Below are 19294 nucleotides of genomic sequence, written 5' to 3' on the forward strand. Positions count from 1 at the left end.
TAGACTAAAAATACTTTTGTATAGATGCTGTATGAAAAAAATATGATAAGAATGGCAAAAATAACGATGAGCAAGGTTAAAGAGAAGGAGAGGAAAGGGACTGTGGAAAACCTGTAATGATTCCTCTACCACAAGTTAAGATATTCCCCTGGATCACAAAATTATTAAAACATGCTGTTAAATTGCCTAAAGCTGCCTGAATTAGTCCATGTACCTGATAATTATAAAGCTTTAATATATTAATGCCTTAGAGTAATGCATATATTTTTAAAACAAAGACATCCAAAACCATCAAGAAATGGCTCTACATTCCCTTAAGGAATTTCCTTATGGCATAAGCTTTTATAAAAATATTTAATGAGAAACAGAAGTGCTCAATGTGGCTGTGTCAGAAACAGAAATTAGGATTTAAGTCACTTGCTGTATTTTCTTGAAACAATTGTTATTAAAAAGAAAATTTCATAGGTTTACTTATTTCTTTCTTTATGCCCACATTCTCTCACAAAGAACTGGGGGTTGGTTACACAAACACAAATACCACCCAAGGATAAAATAAATGTTGAGGAAAATTAATAAAATAAAAATACAGTTAAAAAATAAATGCTAGGGTTTAGATTAGTCCATGGAAAAGCAAATCACCTGGTCCCACTTAGTTTGCAAGAGCTGAGCCTCTATCAGCTTAACGCAATGAGGGAAGCAGGGGCTATCTCAAGGGCAACAGTATCCAAAGAGGAAAAACAAGTCCTCAGGAGAACAGCTTTTCCTGACACTGCTTCTATCACTTCTGAAAATGCAGTTTGCTCATACAACCACCACCCTGTCTATCAACAATGGCTAACAGTTTACAAGACGTAAAGTTATTAATAACTGGCATCAATACATCCACTCCCTCAAGGGATAGACAGATAAACTGGAGGGCTGAAACCATTATAAACAATTTGTTGCTGCTCTATTTTGGGTTTACTTTGGGTGGTAACTTCAATAGCTTTGAAATAAAATAAAGGATAACCCTACATAACCAGACTTTAAATTGCAGCAGTAATTTTAGGAGAAATCTGCCATAAATGTATAACTATCCTAGAAATAACAGAAAGCCCAGAGAAACCAAAGATTATAAGAAAGATACAGATGAGACAAAATAAACATTCACTTTCACCAGATGAGAAAAGTGAACAAGTAATAAATGACTTTAAATTGAAACAGGCAGGATTTAGGTCACATACTGTAACAGTTCCAGTAATGCACAAGCTATCTGTATTAAAATAATTAATCTTAAAGATTCTTCTTCTCGGAAACAACAATAAAGAGGAAGATAAATCAATTATACCTCATAAAGCTAAAAAAAAAATAAGTAATAATTTAAAGAGAGAAAACCATGCAATGGCCTTTCTTGGATTTTTGAAATAAATATACGATCCTGCCTTGAGTAAAGAGCGAAGTTATCTATCCTGGGCCCTTTAAGCCCCCACGGATTAGCAATTAAGAGTTTAAAAAACAAATCACATAATCATCATATTAAATTCTTAGTCAACCAATGAGGAAGCCCTCAACACCTTGTAGAACAATAGAGAGCGATTTCTATTGTAAAATAAGTATATCTCTTAAAATATAAAAGACTGCGCAGAGGCAAAACATTTGATTTTATCACACTTAACTCAGAACTTGCGTCTGTGTAAAACTTAACTGAAACCGTACAAGTCAAATGGGCAATACTTAGAAAGTACTGACATTTCGTCTGCACTTACCTGATCTTTCTCGTGGGGTAGAAGGCTGACAGGTGGGAGCGAAGATGGGAAAGCACTGGGGTACTTGGGAGCCCCTTTGCCATCTAAGCCTCCGTAATTGACCCTGTACTGCGGTCCGTCTTTCAGTAACCTCCCATTGTTCACTGCGCGTTTGGCCCCCAGTCGCAGCCGCTGCTGAAAGGCTGGGTTGGTGGTGGTGCTTGTGAGATCACTTTGACTTCTGAGATACTTCTCAATGTTCTTCAGGGAGGAGCCATTTGGCTCCTCCAGTCCTTCAATTGCTCTCCTTAGAAGTTTATTCCAATCCACGTTGCGCAGATCATTGCATGATCCTCTAGACCCCTTGGTTGACTTAGGAAAAGTGCCTGGTTTAACTGATGAAAAGCGCCCAGGGTTGTCTGGGTCCTTGTAGGAGGCAAGGCCTTTGTTGGTGACTTTGAGAACTGAGCCATCCTGAACGCTGAGTTCCAGCTGTTCAGAGACTGTCTTCTTATCCAACCCATGGGAAGTGCTGACGGCATGGCAGATTCTCTCTTCAGAGGGCCTTTGCTTTTGCTTTTTTATTTTCTGTATAGCTTCAAGAATCCACTCTGTATAAAGTGGGTTTGCAAGTTTTACCATGGTTGACAAATGACTTCAGTACAAAAGTTACCCATAGAGGTTCTCCTTGTATTTAACAGAACTTGCACATTTAGAAGTCACTTACAATTCAACAAATGGGCAGACTATTCCAGACCATATTAAGCAACATCTCACAAATATCCATCCTTTAGAGATTAAAAAGAGGATGAACAGGCAAAGTTGATAGTTGTCTTATTCGACCAATAGGAAAAACTGCATTCAGGTGAAGAACATCTTTAACCAGGAAATCAAAACCTTAAAAGATAAAAAAGAAGGAAAAACTCTTAATAATGAAACTTCTAAAAATAAAGTAAAAGACTTTTTCAGATGCAAAATGTCCACAGAAATAATGACAAGCAGGTATTATGTAACAAAGCCACAATGATTATATTTTCCAACCAGAAATTGGGTCACAGTCTGAAAAGGAATTTCTTTTAGGATTTTTCATTTGTTATTTATATGAGTAGTTTATGGGGCATTTAAGAGATCATATCTAAGTTATCAATATATATTTAATGGATAACCTTCACTGAAACTAATAAAATTACATGTTAGTGGTTCAAGATATGTATCTACCATAAACATAAAATCAACACCAAAATAAATCTATGGTGCAAAAAATCTGATGGTGGGGATCTTCCTGGTGGTTCAGTGGCTAAGACTCTGTGCTCCCAATGCAGGTGGCCGGGGTTTGATGCCGGGTCAGCGAACTAGATACCACACGCTGCAACTAAAGATCCCAAATGCCACAGCTAAGACCCATCACAGCCAAAAAACTAAATATTTTTTTCTAAAAAAGGAAAAAACTCTGATGGGAGTACATTAAACGTAAAAAGAATCTTAAACTTAAAAAAAAGAAGCAATAGTCCTGACTCTTCTATTTCAGCTAAACATTCTACATATTTCTCAAGTCTCACACATAAGAAAATTTCCCACTAAGCCTCTGCTACAGAACCATGTTCCCCCAGCCCTTTGAAGAGGTTCTGTAACACTCTCTCATCCACAGGTTGCAAGAAAACTGAAATTAATGTGGTAACATAACCCGTCACCTTTTGAATAATGGAGCCCTCTAGGTGTCTCTACCCGCTTAGCTCATTACACTGCTCAATTCAAGCAAGATTTGTACACATCCTATTCCAGGTAGACACTGACACTGCTTTCTGAGACCCTCCTGATATACACAAAAATCCCCTAGATCTCCAATCTGGGATTGAGAACACCTGCCAAGAGCACCAGCCAAAGCACCCTGGTCTGAGAGTTGAGTCAGAACTGGGCTCTAATCTTGCTCTTCACAGATAAAATCCACATCTTAAAACTCTTTCAAACAGCTTGAAGTTTTCAGAGTGTGCTCACATATAACTTGTAATCTGCAGGATGACTGTATGGATAACCTGATGCTGGGGGAAAGGTGGAACACAGGATAATAGTCAGTGGTAGACTCCAGGCTCACAGGCCCTTATTCTATACTGAAGTCCGTTCCGCCTTCACCTGAGCCTCAACTGCTTGTTCCAGCTATTCTTCCTCTGCAACTAAGACTAGTAGTTCACATGCTGGCCCTACCCATGTCAAGCAGAAAAACCCTGGGTAAACGACTTAAGTTTCTGTCACTTTACCTGCAGAGCAATAATAGTATATCCCTCCAGGACTGTTGAGAGAATTAAGTGAACACATTATCTAATACACAGCACAGAACCGCTATCATCATTTCCACTTAATACAATGCCTACACACTCTGAAAAACGACTCATAAAATTATAAAGTTATCTCTGATTGTTTATTTATATTTAATGTACCTCAAAGAGTACAATGAGCTTCCCTTGTGGCTCAGCTGGTAAAGAATCTGCCTGCAATGCAGGAGACCTGGGTTCGATCCCTGCGTTAGGAAGATCCCCTGGAGAAGGGAAAGGCTACCCACTCCAGTATTCTGGCCTGGAGAATTCCATGGACTGTATAGTCCATGGGGGTGCAAAGAGTTGGTAAAACAATAAAAACAAAATAAAAATGAAATAAAATAAACATTTTAAAAAGGGTAAAATAATGTTTTTCCAAAAAATTTAAGCAGATACACTGAAGAATTTAACATTTGCTTTCAAAGATTCTGTTGCTAAAAAACTGGACCACTGAACTATACTAGCTTGAAAGTGGCAGTTTCAAAAAGGATTTGTCCTTTTTGCAATTAGTATATTATAGTTTCACTCTGTTCTTCTCCATTCAGATTTAGCAACTTCAGACTAAAGAGATCTTATAGGTCATCCAATCCAACTTCTAGTTAAACAGTAAAAGATCCCTTGTTCAATTCCCCAACAGACGGGCCATAAAGTCTCAAAATACTTTCAGTGACTGAGGATTTGTCACTTCTTAAGACAGCTCATGCCACTGTTGGGCAGCTCTAACTGTAATATATCTCTTGCTCACAGGAGCCAAAATCTTTCTTCCCATAACTTCCACCCACTAGTTCTAGTTCCCCTGGAACAAACTCAAGAAATTCTTTAATACTACGCTCCTTCATATATTTGAAAACACAATGAGCCTTCATATATTTGAAAACAAGTATCTTTTGAAAACCACTACAATCAAACCCCATTATACTTCCACTTGCACCTTGGACCACTCATATCCCGATTCCTTAACATGCCCACACATTACAGGTTTCCAAGCACCTCCTTCTCATGCTCACTCATTACTTAGGCTAATGCTCATCTTAAAATCTGGCAGTCCAGGCATTATCCAATTATACCAGGGTTACATAAACTTTCTTACCAGCACTGCCACACAACTGGTTCATGCCAAGCATGCAGTCCAACTAAAAATCTCAGATATTCTTTTAAAAAAACTGTTAAGCTGAGGATTTTCATTCTCTATCCCATACAAATTTAATACATGCTCAGATTTTTACACTTATCACAGTTCATCTTATTGGTTTGAGTCTATCTTCCAACTTGTTAAAAACTGTTTTGAATCCTGATTCTGTCATCTATGTCATCTGCAAATCTAATAAGCACTCCCCTTTGTGTCATTACATAAATCATTGACAAAAATGTTAGACTTGGAACACAGCGTGTTTAAGAATGAAATCACTGGCTTTCATCCTGCAACCACTTTCAGGACAGAACACAGGAATCATTCTGCTTTAGCAAGTTTAGAACAGGAAGCTGATCTTTCCAAAGTAAAATGGTTCAGGGCAAAATTTCATTAGAAGACATTTCACCGTGTCCAAGTAATTATTTCATCTTTCATCATTTATTCAGGATGAATCAACTAATTTAATTTGATTGCACAAAATACAACTGCAGGAAGCAGGAAAAGAGGTCACAGAAAAGTATCTAATATTGCAAAGTTGCTTTCAGGCATTTTGGTTACACAGGCCAATGAACATACATTAAAACAAAATACATTTCATAACTAATACTCAAAATACACCTTCATGACAAGCTATTACCACAATCCTAACCCACAATCAAAAGAACTGTTCATCTCCATGACCAACACATTTCAACCAGACTGACACTTTTACATTTGAAAAATACAATGAAAAAAAAGGCAAAATACCAGAATTGGAACTCCAAGTGTTTTAACAGTCCATGACAAAAAAGAAGATTGTCCAGATCGTCAGGCAAATCTGCCAAAAGAAAAAAATGTAAATGTTAATTCGGGCATTAGGACACCCCTTAAATTCAGCAACCATCTCTGGATCTCCAGGCTACTCAATCCAAACAGACACAGTGAGTTTATTGATACACCCTATTTGGTGATAAGTTAGCTCTCTTTGACAAGAAGCCCCACGACAAGTACCTCAGGAAGTAAACTTTCAGGCTTCTTCAAAGCTAGACCTGACCTCCAAATTTTAAAAAATTTGGATTTTTTAAAAATTAAAAAAAAAATCAGGTTTGCGATAGAGACTAAGAAAGAATTTCATCATTAAAAAAAAAAAAAACAAACAACTTGCTATTACTCAAGTAGTCAGGCAGGTATAACATTTTGTCTGGATGGAAAAAAAAAATAGTCAAACATTGTTTAAAGGTCAATATTAACTTTCCAGGCAACATTCGCTATTTACCCCAAGGGTCATCTGGTATCTAAGTACTGGGAGCTATCACGATACGGCCAACAGCTGCAACTAAGAGAAAGGTACACCAGTTTCCACAGTATGTCAGCACAGGACACATTTCAGGCGGTGGTGGTTAGTCGCTAAGTTGTGTCTGAATCTTGCAAACCCAGGGACCACAGACCGCCAGGCTCCTCCGTCCATGGAATTCTCTAGGCAAGAATACTGGAGTGGATTGCCACTTCCTTCTCCAGGGGATCTTCCCAACCCAGGGATCAAAACCAAGTCTCCTGCGCCGCAGGTGGTCTCTTTCATCGCCACGAGGGAAACAAAAAATAAATGTGAAACAACCTATGACAGGCTGTACTTGGATACCGTGCAGACCAACCAAGCAACCTTAGAGCCTCCTTCTCCCCTCCCCTAGCCACAGACACACACCTTACTCCTCAATTTAATCTCAAAATTAGCTCTCCTCTGACACCAACCAACCGAGTTAATTAGGCAGAAGCAGATGTAACCCCGCAGCTCTTTGCTACAAGCTGAATCAGTGTTAAAAACATACACACACAGCTAAGAAAGGAACAAAATCATAAGTCTCTTAACTGTAGCCAATTCTCAACTAAACACATGTATATTATCCACTTTGTATATTATCCACTGCAAATTTTTTAATCTTAGGCTGGTTTGTTTCTGACATCCCAATGGCCCCACTGTAAATTGGTATATGTTAAGAGAATAGATTGAAAACCAATTTAATTTTAGTCTAAGCAATATTTAACTAGAAAGACAAATCCAAGGCCAAAAAAAATGCATAATTCATTAAAAAGCCAGTTAGAAATGCTTTCCACCCCCTGCCTCCCCTGATTCAGAATTATCCACACCATTTCTTCCAAAGCCCTAGGATTGGTCCCACAGGTAGACAGCTCATGCTATCACAAGTATGACCCTAAAAACTGTTATGCTGTTTTCATTTTTTTCTATAAAAGCTTGAAAGTTGGACTAAAAGGCTATCAAAACCAAGAATGAGTCATTCCAAATTAATTCTGGGGACTCATGCTACATCAAAATTAAATTACTCTATTTTCTAAGGTTTTGAATCACTATTTTTAACTACAAAGTAACATGAGTAAATTATATGGTTGTATCATACAGTTTTTAATAAAACACTATTTACATCATTCATTACAAACTATTCTAAACAAATCTAGAGAAATGCTTCGTCCAACACTGAGCTTTTGGCTTCATTAGTATTATAAAAATATCAACACTATTCAGAAATACTCATGTCAGCATAAGAAGAGTCAAAATACCCTGCATCATAAAGTCTACGTGAAGCCTCCTCTAAGCTTTTACTAAGGCTGTGTGTTGTTTCAAAATCAATGTCATAACACTCGAGTCATGAGATTGCGGATGAGCCAAAAGCAGTGGTAGAAAAAAATAAAGATTAATAGTAGAGTTTACTCTTCTGTCATACTGACAAAAGTTATTTTTAGCTCTCCCACTTTTATAGGCTCCTGGATTTTTTCATAGCCTATTATGTAACTGAGTAAGGATCCACAAATCTTAACAATATCGTCTGAAAAAGAATATAGACTGTTTAAGGGAAGGGAACTTAACTTCTTTTCTTCTATAACCACCCAGCACAGACTACTAGCACAGTTGCTCCAAAGAGCATTCAGTGAACACACTTCTGGGACATCAGACCTCATCCATACAGTAATACCGGTTTAACGTTCAAATCCTGCGTGCAATTACTTCTCAAAATTAATGCTCAAGACCCAAAATATGTGAACTGGGAGGTGAGGTTATAAACACTACCAAAGAACAACCAGCAAATTTAGTGAGATACTGTTCTGCATGTGCAGCCCTATGGTAGATGCTGTGGGGATAAGAAGCAATTCAGCACAACTTGGTAGTTCTTCAAAAAAATTAAACATAAAATTACTGTATGAGGTCACAATTTTACTTCCAGATACACACCCCAAGGAACTGAGAACAGGGACTTAGATAAGCACAAGTACACTCATGTTCACGACAGCACTATTCCCAACAGCCAAAAAAGGTGGAAACAGGTCAATGTCCATCAACAGATAAATGGGTGAAAAAATATGGTATATCCGTACACTAGAATAGTATGCAATCATAGTAAGAAATGATGCAGTGGGGGCTTCCCTGGTGATCCAGTGGTTGACAGTCTGTCTTCCAATGCAGGGGACATAGGTTCGATCCCTGGTCTGGGATGATCCCACAGGCTGAGGGGCAACTAGGCCCAGGTACCGTAACTACTGAACCTGCACTGGAGAGCCCCTGAGCCACAACTACTGAAGCCCACAGACCTTGAGCCACTGCTCTGCAACAAGAGAAGCCATGGCAATGAGAAGCCTGAGCACTGCAACCAAGAGGAGCCCCGACTCACTGCAACTAGAGAAAGCCTGTGTGAAACAACGAAGAAAAGTAGCAGAGCCAAAAATAAAATTAAACAAACCTTTAAAAAAAGAAAAAGTGATGAAGTAGTGATACATGCTACAACATAGACAAACCTCAAAAATATGTTGTGAAAGAAGCCAGACACAAAAGGTTACATATCATTTAACCCCATTAATAAGAAACTCCTAGAATAGATAAAGCTAGAAACAGAACATAGATTGGTGGGACCTGGGCAGGGATGGGGGAGATGGTGAGGAGAAACTAATTAATGGGTAAAAGTGAAAAGTAGTGAAAGTCACTCAGTTGTGTCAGATTCTTTGCGACCCCCATAGGCTGTAGCCTGCCAGGCTCCTCTGTCCATGGAATTCTCCAGGCAAGAATACTGAATTGGGTAGCTACTCCTTCTCCAGGGGATCTTCCCAACCAGGTGTCAAACCCGGGTCTCCCACACTGCAGGCAAATTCTTTACCATCTGAGCCACCAGGGAAGCCTGGCATAAGGGGTAAGTAAAGTAAAGTTGCTCAGTCGTGTCCGACTCTTTGCGACCCCATGGACTGTAGACTACCAGGCTCCTCTGTCCATGGGACTTTGCAGGCAAGAGTACTGGAGTGGACTGCCATTGCCTTCTCCAGGCTTAAGGGGTAAGAGACTTTATTTTGGAGTGATGACAATGTTTTGGAAACTGCATAGAGGTCATGGTCACATAACACTGTGACTATACTAAATGTCACTGACTTGTTCACTTTAAAATGCTTTTATGTTATATGAATTTCACCAATTTTTTTTTTTTTTAAGAAATAGAGCAATAAACTATAATAATAGCAACCACTGTCTGACACCTACTGTGAGCCAGGCTCTTTACATAGATTATCACGTGCATACGTATGTCAGGTCGCTTCAGTCGTGTCGACTCTTTGAGACCCCATGGACTATAGTCTGCCAGGCTCCTCTGCCCATGGGGATTCTCCAGGCAAGAATACTGGAGTGGGTTGCCATGCCTTCCTCCAAAGGATCTTCCCAACCCAGGGGTTGAACCCCTATCTCCTGCAGCTCATGCACCGCAGGTGGATTCTTTACCGCTGAGCCACCGGGGCAAGCCATAGATTACATAATTATCAAGTAAACCTCAAAACCACCCTGTAAGGTAGCATTGTTGCCCACATTTTGCACAAGAAAAACAGATTCCTGACTGTCAAGACCTCAGACCAGTAAGTCATGAAAGATTTTAATTCAGATGCTAAACGCTTTCCTGTCTCTCCATTGGCTTTCAAACTAGGCTCCTTGGCGCTCTTGTGAGAAAGTGCCTGGGCTTTCAGAACCACCTGCAGATGCCCTTGTGGGTTACACACTAGGGCCACCATAATCCCTGCACCAAACAAAGCATCTCTGCCTTAACTATTCTATATTTAATGGGCTTCTCTATAATATTCACTTCAAAGAAAGGGCTCCTCTAAATACAGAAGGAACAAAGTCTGAAAACAACCGTGACTAGTGACTATTCCTCAGTAGTATGGACGGGAGAACATCCCTTGGATGGATGGGACTTAAACTGGACCCTGAAAGGCAGAACTTAGATGAACTGCCTGTTCTCTCCACAGATACCTCCTCAGAAGCCCTACATCACTTTGTCTAACAGGAAACTTTTAGCTTTCTTATCACTTGATATTTCTAATCCGTATTTTGCTTACCTCATCTCCCCTACTAGACTGCAAAATTCTGAAGAACAGGACTCATGTTTGATTCATCGTGGCATGCCCCAAGATTTCCAAGGACCACAACTTGAACGTAAGAGGGGTTCAATGCCTATTTGTGAAATGGATGCACCAGTGAATGAATGAAGGGAAATCTAGGAGAAGGCAGAGAACAAGAACGAGCTGTCAGAATAGAGGGACACTGAGTCCATGTGCATGCCTGGAGAGGGGACGTGTTGACTAGGAGGAAGAAATAAAGTTGGACGTGACGAAAACCAGGCTGAGGCATGCGAACACGACAGATGAAGTAACAGAAAGCCAGAACAGGAGTAGCAACACAAGGTAGAGTGGAATGCAAGCGCGTGTGTGCACGCACACACACACACCCCCACACACACAAATGTGCTGAACGTGTGAATAATTCTGGCTATGGTATCCATCCAGTGTACTTTGAAGGGAAGGATGACTGAAGGAACAAACAAAAGTAATCAGTATGTCATCTCCCCAAATATCAATCTTGTTCAACTTATGAGCTTAACTCAGCAGCAAGCCCAGAGTAGGCATTCCATAAATGTTAGTTGAATTGAATATTTAATTCCCACCTTTTTAGAATAATACTAAGTCCTTTCTCACTACTCATTAGCATAGAGTTTTCAATTCAAAAGCTAATAATGTTTTCCAAGGATTTCTAAGAGGCTAAATCACCATGAAAATTATAATTTCAACTAATACATATTATATTAATTGGAAGTTTAATTTTTCATGTCATGCTCTCCTAGTTGACAGTATCCTTGTTATGTCATTAAACTATAATTGTGTAAATCTGCTTCAACAAACAATAACTGAACCATCAATAAACTATTATGTCTTCCATAATCCCTAGCAAAGATTAGTTTCAACATCATCATCATAAATTAGTAGAGACTCGTCCCAAATCTCCTGGTGAAGCCTATGAATTCTGTTTGCATAGTCATCCCTAAATTTAAGTGCTCAATAGTTTCAGTCTCTAAACTTTAATTACACTGTCAGGAACCTCACAGGAAATTTGATCCCCGTCTCTAAAACAGGATTTTAGAGACAAGATGAAAAGTCATTCGAAGTCATCAGGCCTTTGGAGCCAGGGTACACTGATTAGTAAGTAATAATGATATCATAACTAAGCACTTTCACTTAAGAAATAATCAACTGAATTGAGTGACTTTTTTTCCTGAAATTTAAAAATTCCTATTCAATTCTAACCTCAAGTTAGCTTTAGTTGGGTTTTAATGACAAAGGCAAAAAAAATGTATTTGGGAAAAAAATCTGACATCTTAAATTTAAAAGATTATTTTGAAAATACACATCATTTCAGAATTCTGCATTAACTTTATCACACAGTTCCTTAAAACAAATTAAAGCTGCTCTCTGAGAATCTCAAGAAAATTTCAGATCTATTTTTAAATAGGAATACAAGTACATACAGACATTTGCATACAATTTCAAGGGCTTCCAGAATCTCTACTGCTCATCCAAGGACCTCTAAAGGTCCACTCACTAACTTAACTTACTTTAACACACAGAGAGGTTGATAGTTTTGTCCAGTTTCACAATAATTATCTCTATATGTGCTTAAAGTAAAACATGTTATATTGGAAAAAAAGAAAGTTATTATCATTGGTTTTGGATACTGTCAAACAGGCTCATGAAATCTTATTCAACAAGGCAATGTGCTATGATGGGATGGATCTAGAGAGTTCAGGAATCAAGTCCCCACTTTGTCAGCTACCTAAGCTGTGGGATATAGGGCACGTTACTGAGTCGATCTAAGTCTCAGTTTTCTCACCTGTAAAAATGAGAAAAATGTAGTTTTGTAGACCTGTAAAGAGGAATAACTGAGATAACAAATATGAAAGAACCGAGGCGGAGGACACATAGCAGGAACACAATAAAATACTAGCTCATAAAAGGAAAAAGGGCAATGCAGTCAGCTAGAGACCTGTAAAATCTCATCTAGCTGAACTTCTGTCTATATGACCATTTTCTCCTATGCGATAGGGAAAGTCAGCACCTGCCTTAGTTATAGTTACAGTCAAGAAAAATTCAAGACAGAGAATAGAAAAAAGTGAAGAAGAGCAAAAAGAGATTTGAAATGGTGAGGATGGGGTCAAGAAACGTGTATTTTCCTCATGATCATACATCTTTTAAGGTCAGTAAAGATTTAGAAGATAAAATTGATAGGAGAATATCTACTTAACCTGAGGGCAGGAAAAGTCTTAAAACAAGACACAAAAAGCACTAACCATAAAGAAAATACCATTAAATTTGACTCCATTAAAATTAAGAAGTTCTGTTCATTAAAAGACACCACAAAGAGTGAAAAGGCAAGCCAGAGAATGAAGGAAGGCATTTGCAACACACACAAAGGACAGAGTTTCATATTTAGAGCAAGAACTACTAAATAGCTATAAAAAGACACAAGGACCAATTTACAAAAGGGGGAAGGGGTGCAGGGACAGACTTGAACAGGAACTTTACAAATGAGGACATCCAAGTAGCCAATAAATAAATGAAAAGCTGTTCAACCTCCTTACTAATAAGGTAGAGGCAAAGTGTACCAGATTGGCTGAGCTGAAAAACTAACAAGAGTAAGTCAAGTTGGTGAAGAGTAAGAAGCCAGGGAGCTCAGATATACATACAGATACACAGATATACTGGAGGAAGTATAACCCGGTACAACTCTGGAAAATAGTCAAACTGGTACCTAGTAAAGTTGCAGACAAGTATACCCCATGACTAGGGCAAACATACAGATCATCATCCAAATTCAGAGACTTCTGAGAATTAAAGGTGTTATACTAATTCCAGGAGGAGGAAATGGCAACCCACTCCAGTATTCTTAGACAGAGGAGCCTGGGGTCGCAGAGTAGGACACGACTGAGCATTATACAACTAACACCAGGACAATAGGAATAAGCAGCATTAACATTCACGCTGCCTATGAAGCAGTTTATTCGCAGATGCACACCTCAGTCGGAGACTGTGCACACTCATACCAGGTGATGAGCATGGGAACGCTGGCAGGGAACATTAGTTCACAACTTCCCCACACCAGAAACAACTCAAATATCCAGCAAGAGTGGAACTGATGAGGCTTCCCTGGTGGCTCCTGGCCGTGGTAGAGAGTCTGCCTGCCAATGCAGGAAACACAGGTTCGATCCCTGGTCCTGGCAGACCCCACATGCCAGACAGCAACTACACTCACATGCGGCAACTATGGAGCCTGTGCTCTAGAGCCCGGGAACCACAACTGCTGAGCCCCTGCAGCCTGCAGTCTGTGCTCTGCAACAAGAAAAGTAACTGTAGTGAGAAGCCCACGTACAAAAGCCACCATTAACCACAAACTACAGAAAACCCACGAGCAGCCAAAAATAAAAATAAAGAAATAAAATTATTTTTAAAATGGCCACTTGGACATATTACAGCCTTTCAAAAAAAAGAGCGGAACCGATGATAGAAAAATTGTGGAAGATTACGGGAGTCCCATGAAAAGCTGCTTAACGGCGTTCTGGAAAAGCAAATTAAAGCACTACCCAGAAGAAATCTCCATTGCTCACACTTCTCCCATTCACTAGTCATTCACTATTCTACAGGCGAAGACTGATCACTGTAGCTCACACATACCTGCTTCCATAAAACAATTCCTTTTCTCTCACTTGATACAAATACAGGGATCTGTATACAAGAACACTGAAACTACTGTGTAGAGAACTAAGAGATGAAAAGTCACTCGTTAGGAACCCTGGCATTTAAAAACTGTACCAGTTGGCTAAGCCTTCTTCTGACTGGTATTCAACAGTCCATGAAAGTTTCTGAAGTACATTATTTATCCAACTTCCTAAACTACCTTCCAATATTCACCTTATTTTAACTTTCCCTCCCCTGATGCCTTATATCTGACAGTTCCCACCTTATGTGCACAAGCAGTGAGAGAGAGAAACATTTGGTGTAACAGCTATGATGTAACATTCACTCTACTCAAGAGGCCTGGGCTTGACCGGTAGGCAAAATTTCAACTGACCCTGTCATCACCACCAGCCAGTCATTCTCCTAAGTTCCTCCTTTAATGTTAAACCCTCCCTCTGTCTTTATCTTCTCTTTTTAACTATCACTTCACCATCTCAATCTTTGACCTTAAGTTCAAGTTCTCAGGTAAGAATCTTATCCTTTATTGAAAAATGCATTATCCTTTCCTTCTGGGGAAAAAAAAAAATCCTGCCCAAATTCATTTTGATAAATGTGTGAAGAATTTATGAATAAAAAAGAATGGAGTGTTTCACTTCAAGATTATCTGAGAAAATCAATGTACTTTACTCACAGTCATACAACACACACACACACACACACACACCTTTTTTGGAGTACCACAGAACTAGAACACTATCTTGGTGTAAGTTATTCCCATTAGCTACTCCCACCTCCTGTCCATATATGGAGGAGTGTTCATATGCTCTTCTTCACTTTGAATTTCCAGGTACCTCCACCCAAATCTTGGTTCACTGGTTCTCTTTTCCTATTTTGCACATTTGTCACCTAGCCCCTCCTCTGCCTTTGCCCTTTGTCTCCTACCACTCCCTGCACTCAGACCAAAGTACTTAAAAATTCAAAAATATGCAAACACAAGGAGCCTCTTTCTGAGACAGACATCCAGTTCCCCCTTTGCTGACTCCAGCTCAAGTTACACCCAAGAAATCCAAAGTGTGTGCCAAGTTGCGTACCCATGGGTTGTAGGCCACCAACTCCTCTGTCCATGGAATTTCCCTTCCAGGCAAGAATACTGGAGTGGGATGCCCTTTCCTACTCCAAGGGATCTTTCAGACCCAGGGATTAAACCTGTCCCCCACCCTCCTGCACTGACAGGTGAATTCTTTACCACTGAGCCACCTGGGAAGCCTCTAACAACCCTGTCTCCCACACTAACATCTCTGCCCATATGCCTTCCCGACTCAATCCAAATCACATTCGCCCAGTCCCACCTACCTTTCTTCACACCTGTCACCTTTTCCCACCTCCTGAACCCCCTGACTCCTAAGAGACTTTCTGTTAGATATATTTTGCGTAAGGGTCACCTCGGGGGCAAAATATATCTAATAATTTAGAATATATCTAAATTCTAAGTAGGCTCCCTTGGAATTTAAGTTTGCTCTTCTGTCTTCCGGAGACTCTCTAAAGAATATCCGTTTCCCACCCCTCCATGTTTTTTCCAAGCTTCTATACCCCAAAGCTAGCAAACCTTTCTATTCATGCCGATTCACCCAGATACCTCCTTCCCCCCATAGTAAATGTACCTAACCCCCGTTTCCTCAATACTTCCTCCAAACCAGTATCTACTCTGCACCGCTTTCTCAACACTACTCCATATCCACCACACCCAAATCCATTCTTACTCTGCCTCCCCCCAACCCCCATATCTACAAGTTCACCCTTCTGCACCGTTTCACTTGCCCCTCGGTCCTCCTTCCACATCTCCCAATTCTGCACTCTCCTCACCCTCCCTGATGCACCTGCTTGCACACCTCGTTTCCCCTCACACCCACCCCCTCCCTGGGAGTGCACTTCCCAGACACTCACTGGCCCCCTACCGTTCCTAGTAGGTCCCTCCCACTCAGAAAACCCCTACGAGCCCTCGCCTTCCGACCACCCGAACCCCGCCCCCATCCCGATATCGCTCCGCCCCTCTACCCTCGAGCCCCGCCCCTTGCCCTGGAGGTCCCGCTGAGGGGCGGGGCCTGTCCCTCCTCCCCTTTCCCCCGCCCCCTACCGTCACGCTCAGGGGCAGCCTGACCCCGAACGGCCCCGCGGTGACCCTCGCGCAGAGGCCTGTGGGAGGGGCGTCACAAGCCCCCTATTTCCCCCCTCCCGCCCCCCTCCCGCCCAGTCTCCTCCCCCTGGGAACGCGCGGGGTGGGTGACAGACCTGGCCGCGCGCCACCGCCACAGCGCCTGCCGGGGGCGCTGCCGCTGCCTGAGAAAAAAGCCGCGGCTGCCGCCAGGAGGAGGTGCCGTTGCCTCCGCCACCGCTGCCGCCGCCGCCAGGGGTAGGAGCTAAGCCGCCGCCATTTTGTGTCCCCCTGTTGTTGTCGTTGACATGAATCCGACATGACACTGATTACAGCCCAATGGAGTCTCATTAAACCCGAGCCACGGTCCCGCCCTAGTGCTGCTCCATTGGACTAGACCGCAGACACTTAGGGCCACCCGTTGGCCTAGGAGTCTGTCCATCACCCACACACTAACCACTCTGCAGCCCATTGGGGCAGGATCCTGCCGGTCATCTCGCCTCCGCATAGGCACACCCCTCGACCCATCAGCCCCCCCTCCGGTACCACCCCGGGGGAGGGCTCACTGCCAGTACCAATCAACAGACCGCCTGGCCCGCCCCTTCTGGGCACCTATTGGTCCAGCCCTTTTTCTCTCGCCAGACACCACGCAACCTCTACTTCCATCTACCCGCCCCCTCTACCTCTAGAAAGGGATTGGGTCTACTCGCAGGAGAGGTACTTGGCCTTATTGGCTGCAGACGACGCCAATCAGAGGGCCTTTTCCCTTTCCCCTCCCCCACTCAACCCCGAACCCCCTAGCCCGCAGCTAAAGTTTGTGTGAGAGCTGATCGCTGGCGGCGGCCGCAGGATTTAGGGGTGGGAGCGGGCGGGCGCGCGCGGGCGGGCACGCGAAGTTAAAATTCGAGGTTCTCAGTCGCCAGCTCCTGCGGTGGAGCGCGCGGACGGGCGCGCCGCCTGGAGCGTTCCATCCCGCCCCCTCCTCCACCTTCTCCCGTCCTGTCCCGGGCGACTACTCGCCCGCCCCCTGGCTTGCATCCTTACCCCCCACGCACCCCTACCCTGCAAGCCGAGGCTGGGTGCAGGCAGTATGATGTCGCTGCAGCCTCCTCGCCATCCCATGCCGAGGGGGAGCAAGCCCTTACCCGCCGGGCGTGCAGCCCCCGGCTCCACACTCGCCCGTGTCTGCAAGCACGTGCACCGTTCGCCGCTGCCTCCAGCCACCCCGGTCCCGGGCTAACCTCGCCTGCAGCCCGGCCAATCGTTTGCTGCCCTTTGTTGCTGCAGCCCGGGTCTCCCCGCTGTCTTCCTCAGCCTCCGCCTCGTCCTTTGCCAGCCGCCCGGGTCCGCAGCGCCGCGCTCCCCCCGCCCGGGACCCACCGCCGCCGCCTCCTTCTCCTCCTCCGCCTCCTCCTCCTCCTCGGCTCCGGGCTGCAGCGCACAGAGCCCGAGGCAGCGCCGCCCAGCCCCGCTCCCCCCGCGCCGCCAGCTAGCCCGCCCGGCCCGGCCGGGGGCGCAGCCTGGACCCCGCCCGCCCCAGTCCCCGCCCCGGGGGTACCTGCCTCCGCCCTGGGGGGCTCCGCTTGCCGCCCTCGGGGGAGGGCGGGGATGCCGGTGTCCGCGGGAGGATGGGGACGCCTGGGCCGTTTGGGGCGGGGAGTGTGCCCGCCTGGGCTGGGACTGAGAGGTGCGGTCCTCGCCAAAGCGCCCCCCCTCCCCGCCCCGCCGCCGTGGGCCCCAAACTTCGTCCTCTGCTGGGTCTTGTACCCTGGGCGGTCGCGGCAGTTTTGGGGTGGGGGATGCTTCGGGAGCTGTGTCTACCCTGATCAGGAGGAAGAGGGAGCAGTGACATTCAGCGACTGCGGACAGGGCACGGCGGCGGCATCCTTGGGTGGGAGTGGGGATGTCAGACGCCGCTGGAGGGGGAAGCTGCCCCTCGATGCCCTCTCCCGGTCTGCGAGGAGCTGGAGAGCTCTGAGCTGCGTTCCCAGTGCTTTCTTGGGCGATGCAGCCGGGTGGCAGAGGGGCTAGGGGCGGGGGGAGACGGCTGGAGGGGGGGCCCTTCCCCCTCTCTTCTAGCCAGCGCTCGAAGGAAGGCTGATGGCGAAGTTCGGTTTTCCAGGCTTCCCCTGGGCCCCCCGAGTTCCTGAGGCCCACAAGAGGGAGGCTGGAGGCTCATCTGGCCGCCCAGGCGAGGCCACTTTGACGCTGCCCACATGCCTCCCAGCGCCGTCCAGACTCTGAAGAGAGACTCCCTCGTTCTTCCCGGAGACCGGTGGGATGCTGACAGGGGAGACTTCAGAAAATAGTCAAAAGTAGCCTTGAGAAATGGCTCCTACAGAGTTTGAGTACGAAGTTTCCCTTCCGAGGCGCCATTGCTTCGTGAGGGGAGGAGAACTATGACTTTGTAAAAGAACCAAGTTTCAGGCATGGTGGCCTAGATGGCAAACCACCTGTTGACTCAAGTCTGCCCCAGGGCGATCTTGGGCCCTGACAGGGTGACACCTGGTACCAGGGAGAGGAATCCCCAGGCTTCCTGCCCTGGTTGACTCTAGCATCCTCATGGCAGTGACACTGCAGCAGCAGCAGCATCTTCAACTTCACATAGCAACCACTGTGTAAGCTAGGTGGGTACTTTGTTAGAGCAACTTCTCTCAAACAAACAAAAGCAGCAGCACAGCGCAGTCATCGATTGCAGAGCTAAAACACACTTCACTTTTTAAGATGGTTTGCTTCTCTAGGGTGTGAGCAGCCCCTACTTACATGCTTCTTGGCAGCAAGGTGAGAAAAGAACTAAGACAAAGGGTGCAGAATTGGATGAAAGGACAGAAGAGGGGAGAGGGGGAGCAGAAGAGTTGTAATACTACCCTCAAAACTGTCACCCGTTCCATTATAAATCCCTTTTATAGGTGTTTTATTACTTGGTTGTTAGTTTTTAAAACACAAACCT

At 43.8% G+C, this 19294-nt stretch overlaps 1 protein-coding gene across 5 annotated transcripts in view; it reads right to left on the minus strand.

The window, feature by feature from the left end:
- The window catches only part of KAT6B (lysine acetyltransferase 6B), a 180657-nt gene extending 162734 nt beyond the window's left edge, over positions 1-17923 (minus strand). For 2 of the 5 annotated variants that reach the window (XM_070364762.1, XM_070364761.1), the window contains exons 1-3: positions 16482-16709; positions 5916-5985; positions 1746-2621 (exon numbers count right to left, since the gene is read on the minus strand). In XM_070364762.1, the coding sequence (XP_070220863.1) occupies positions 1746-2366 (621 nt within the window). In that variant the 5' untranslated portion in view covers positions 2367-2621; positions 5916-5985; positions 16482-16709. Of the gene's footprint in view, positions 1-1745; positions 2622-5915; positions 5986-16481; positions 16711-17585; positions 17705-17902 lie in introns of those variants that run through there. The other 3 variants (XM_070364760.1, XM_070364759.1, XM_070364758.1) reach the window with 3 other exon arrangements.
- Between the last annotated feature and the right edge of the window lie 1371 nt (positions 17924-19294).

Source organism: Bos mutus, chromosome 28, assembly GCF_027580195.1.
Source record: "Bos mutus isolate GX-2022 chromosome 28, NWIPB_WYAK_1.1, whole genome shotgun sequence".
Lineage (NCBI taxonomy): Eukaryota > Metazoa > Chordata > Mammalia > Artiodactyla > Bovidae > Bos > Bos mutus.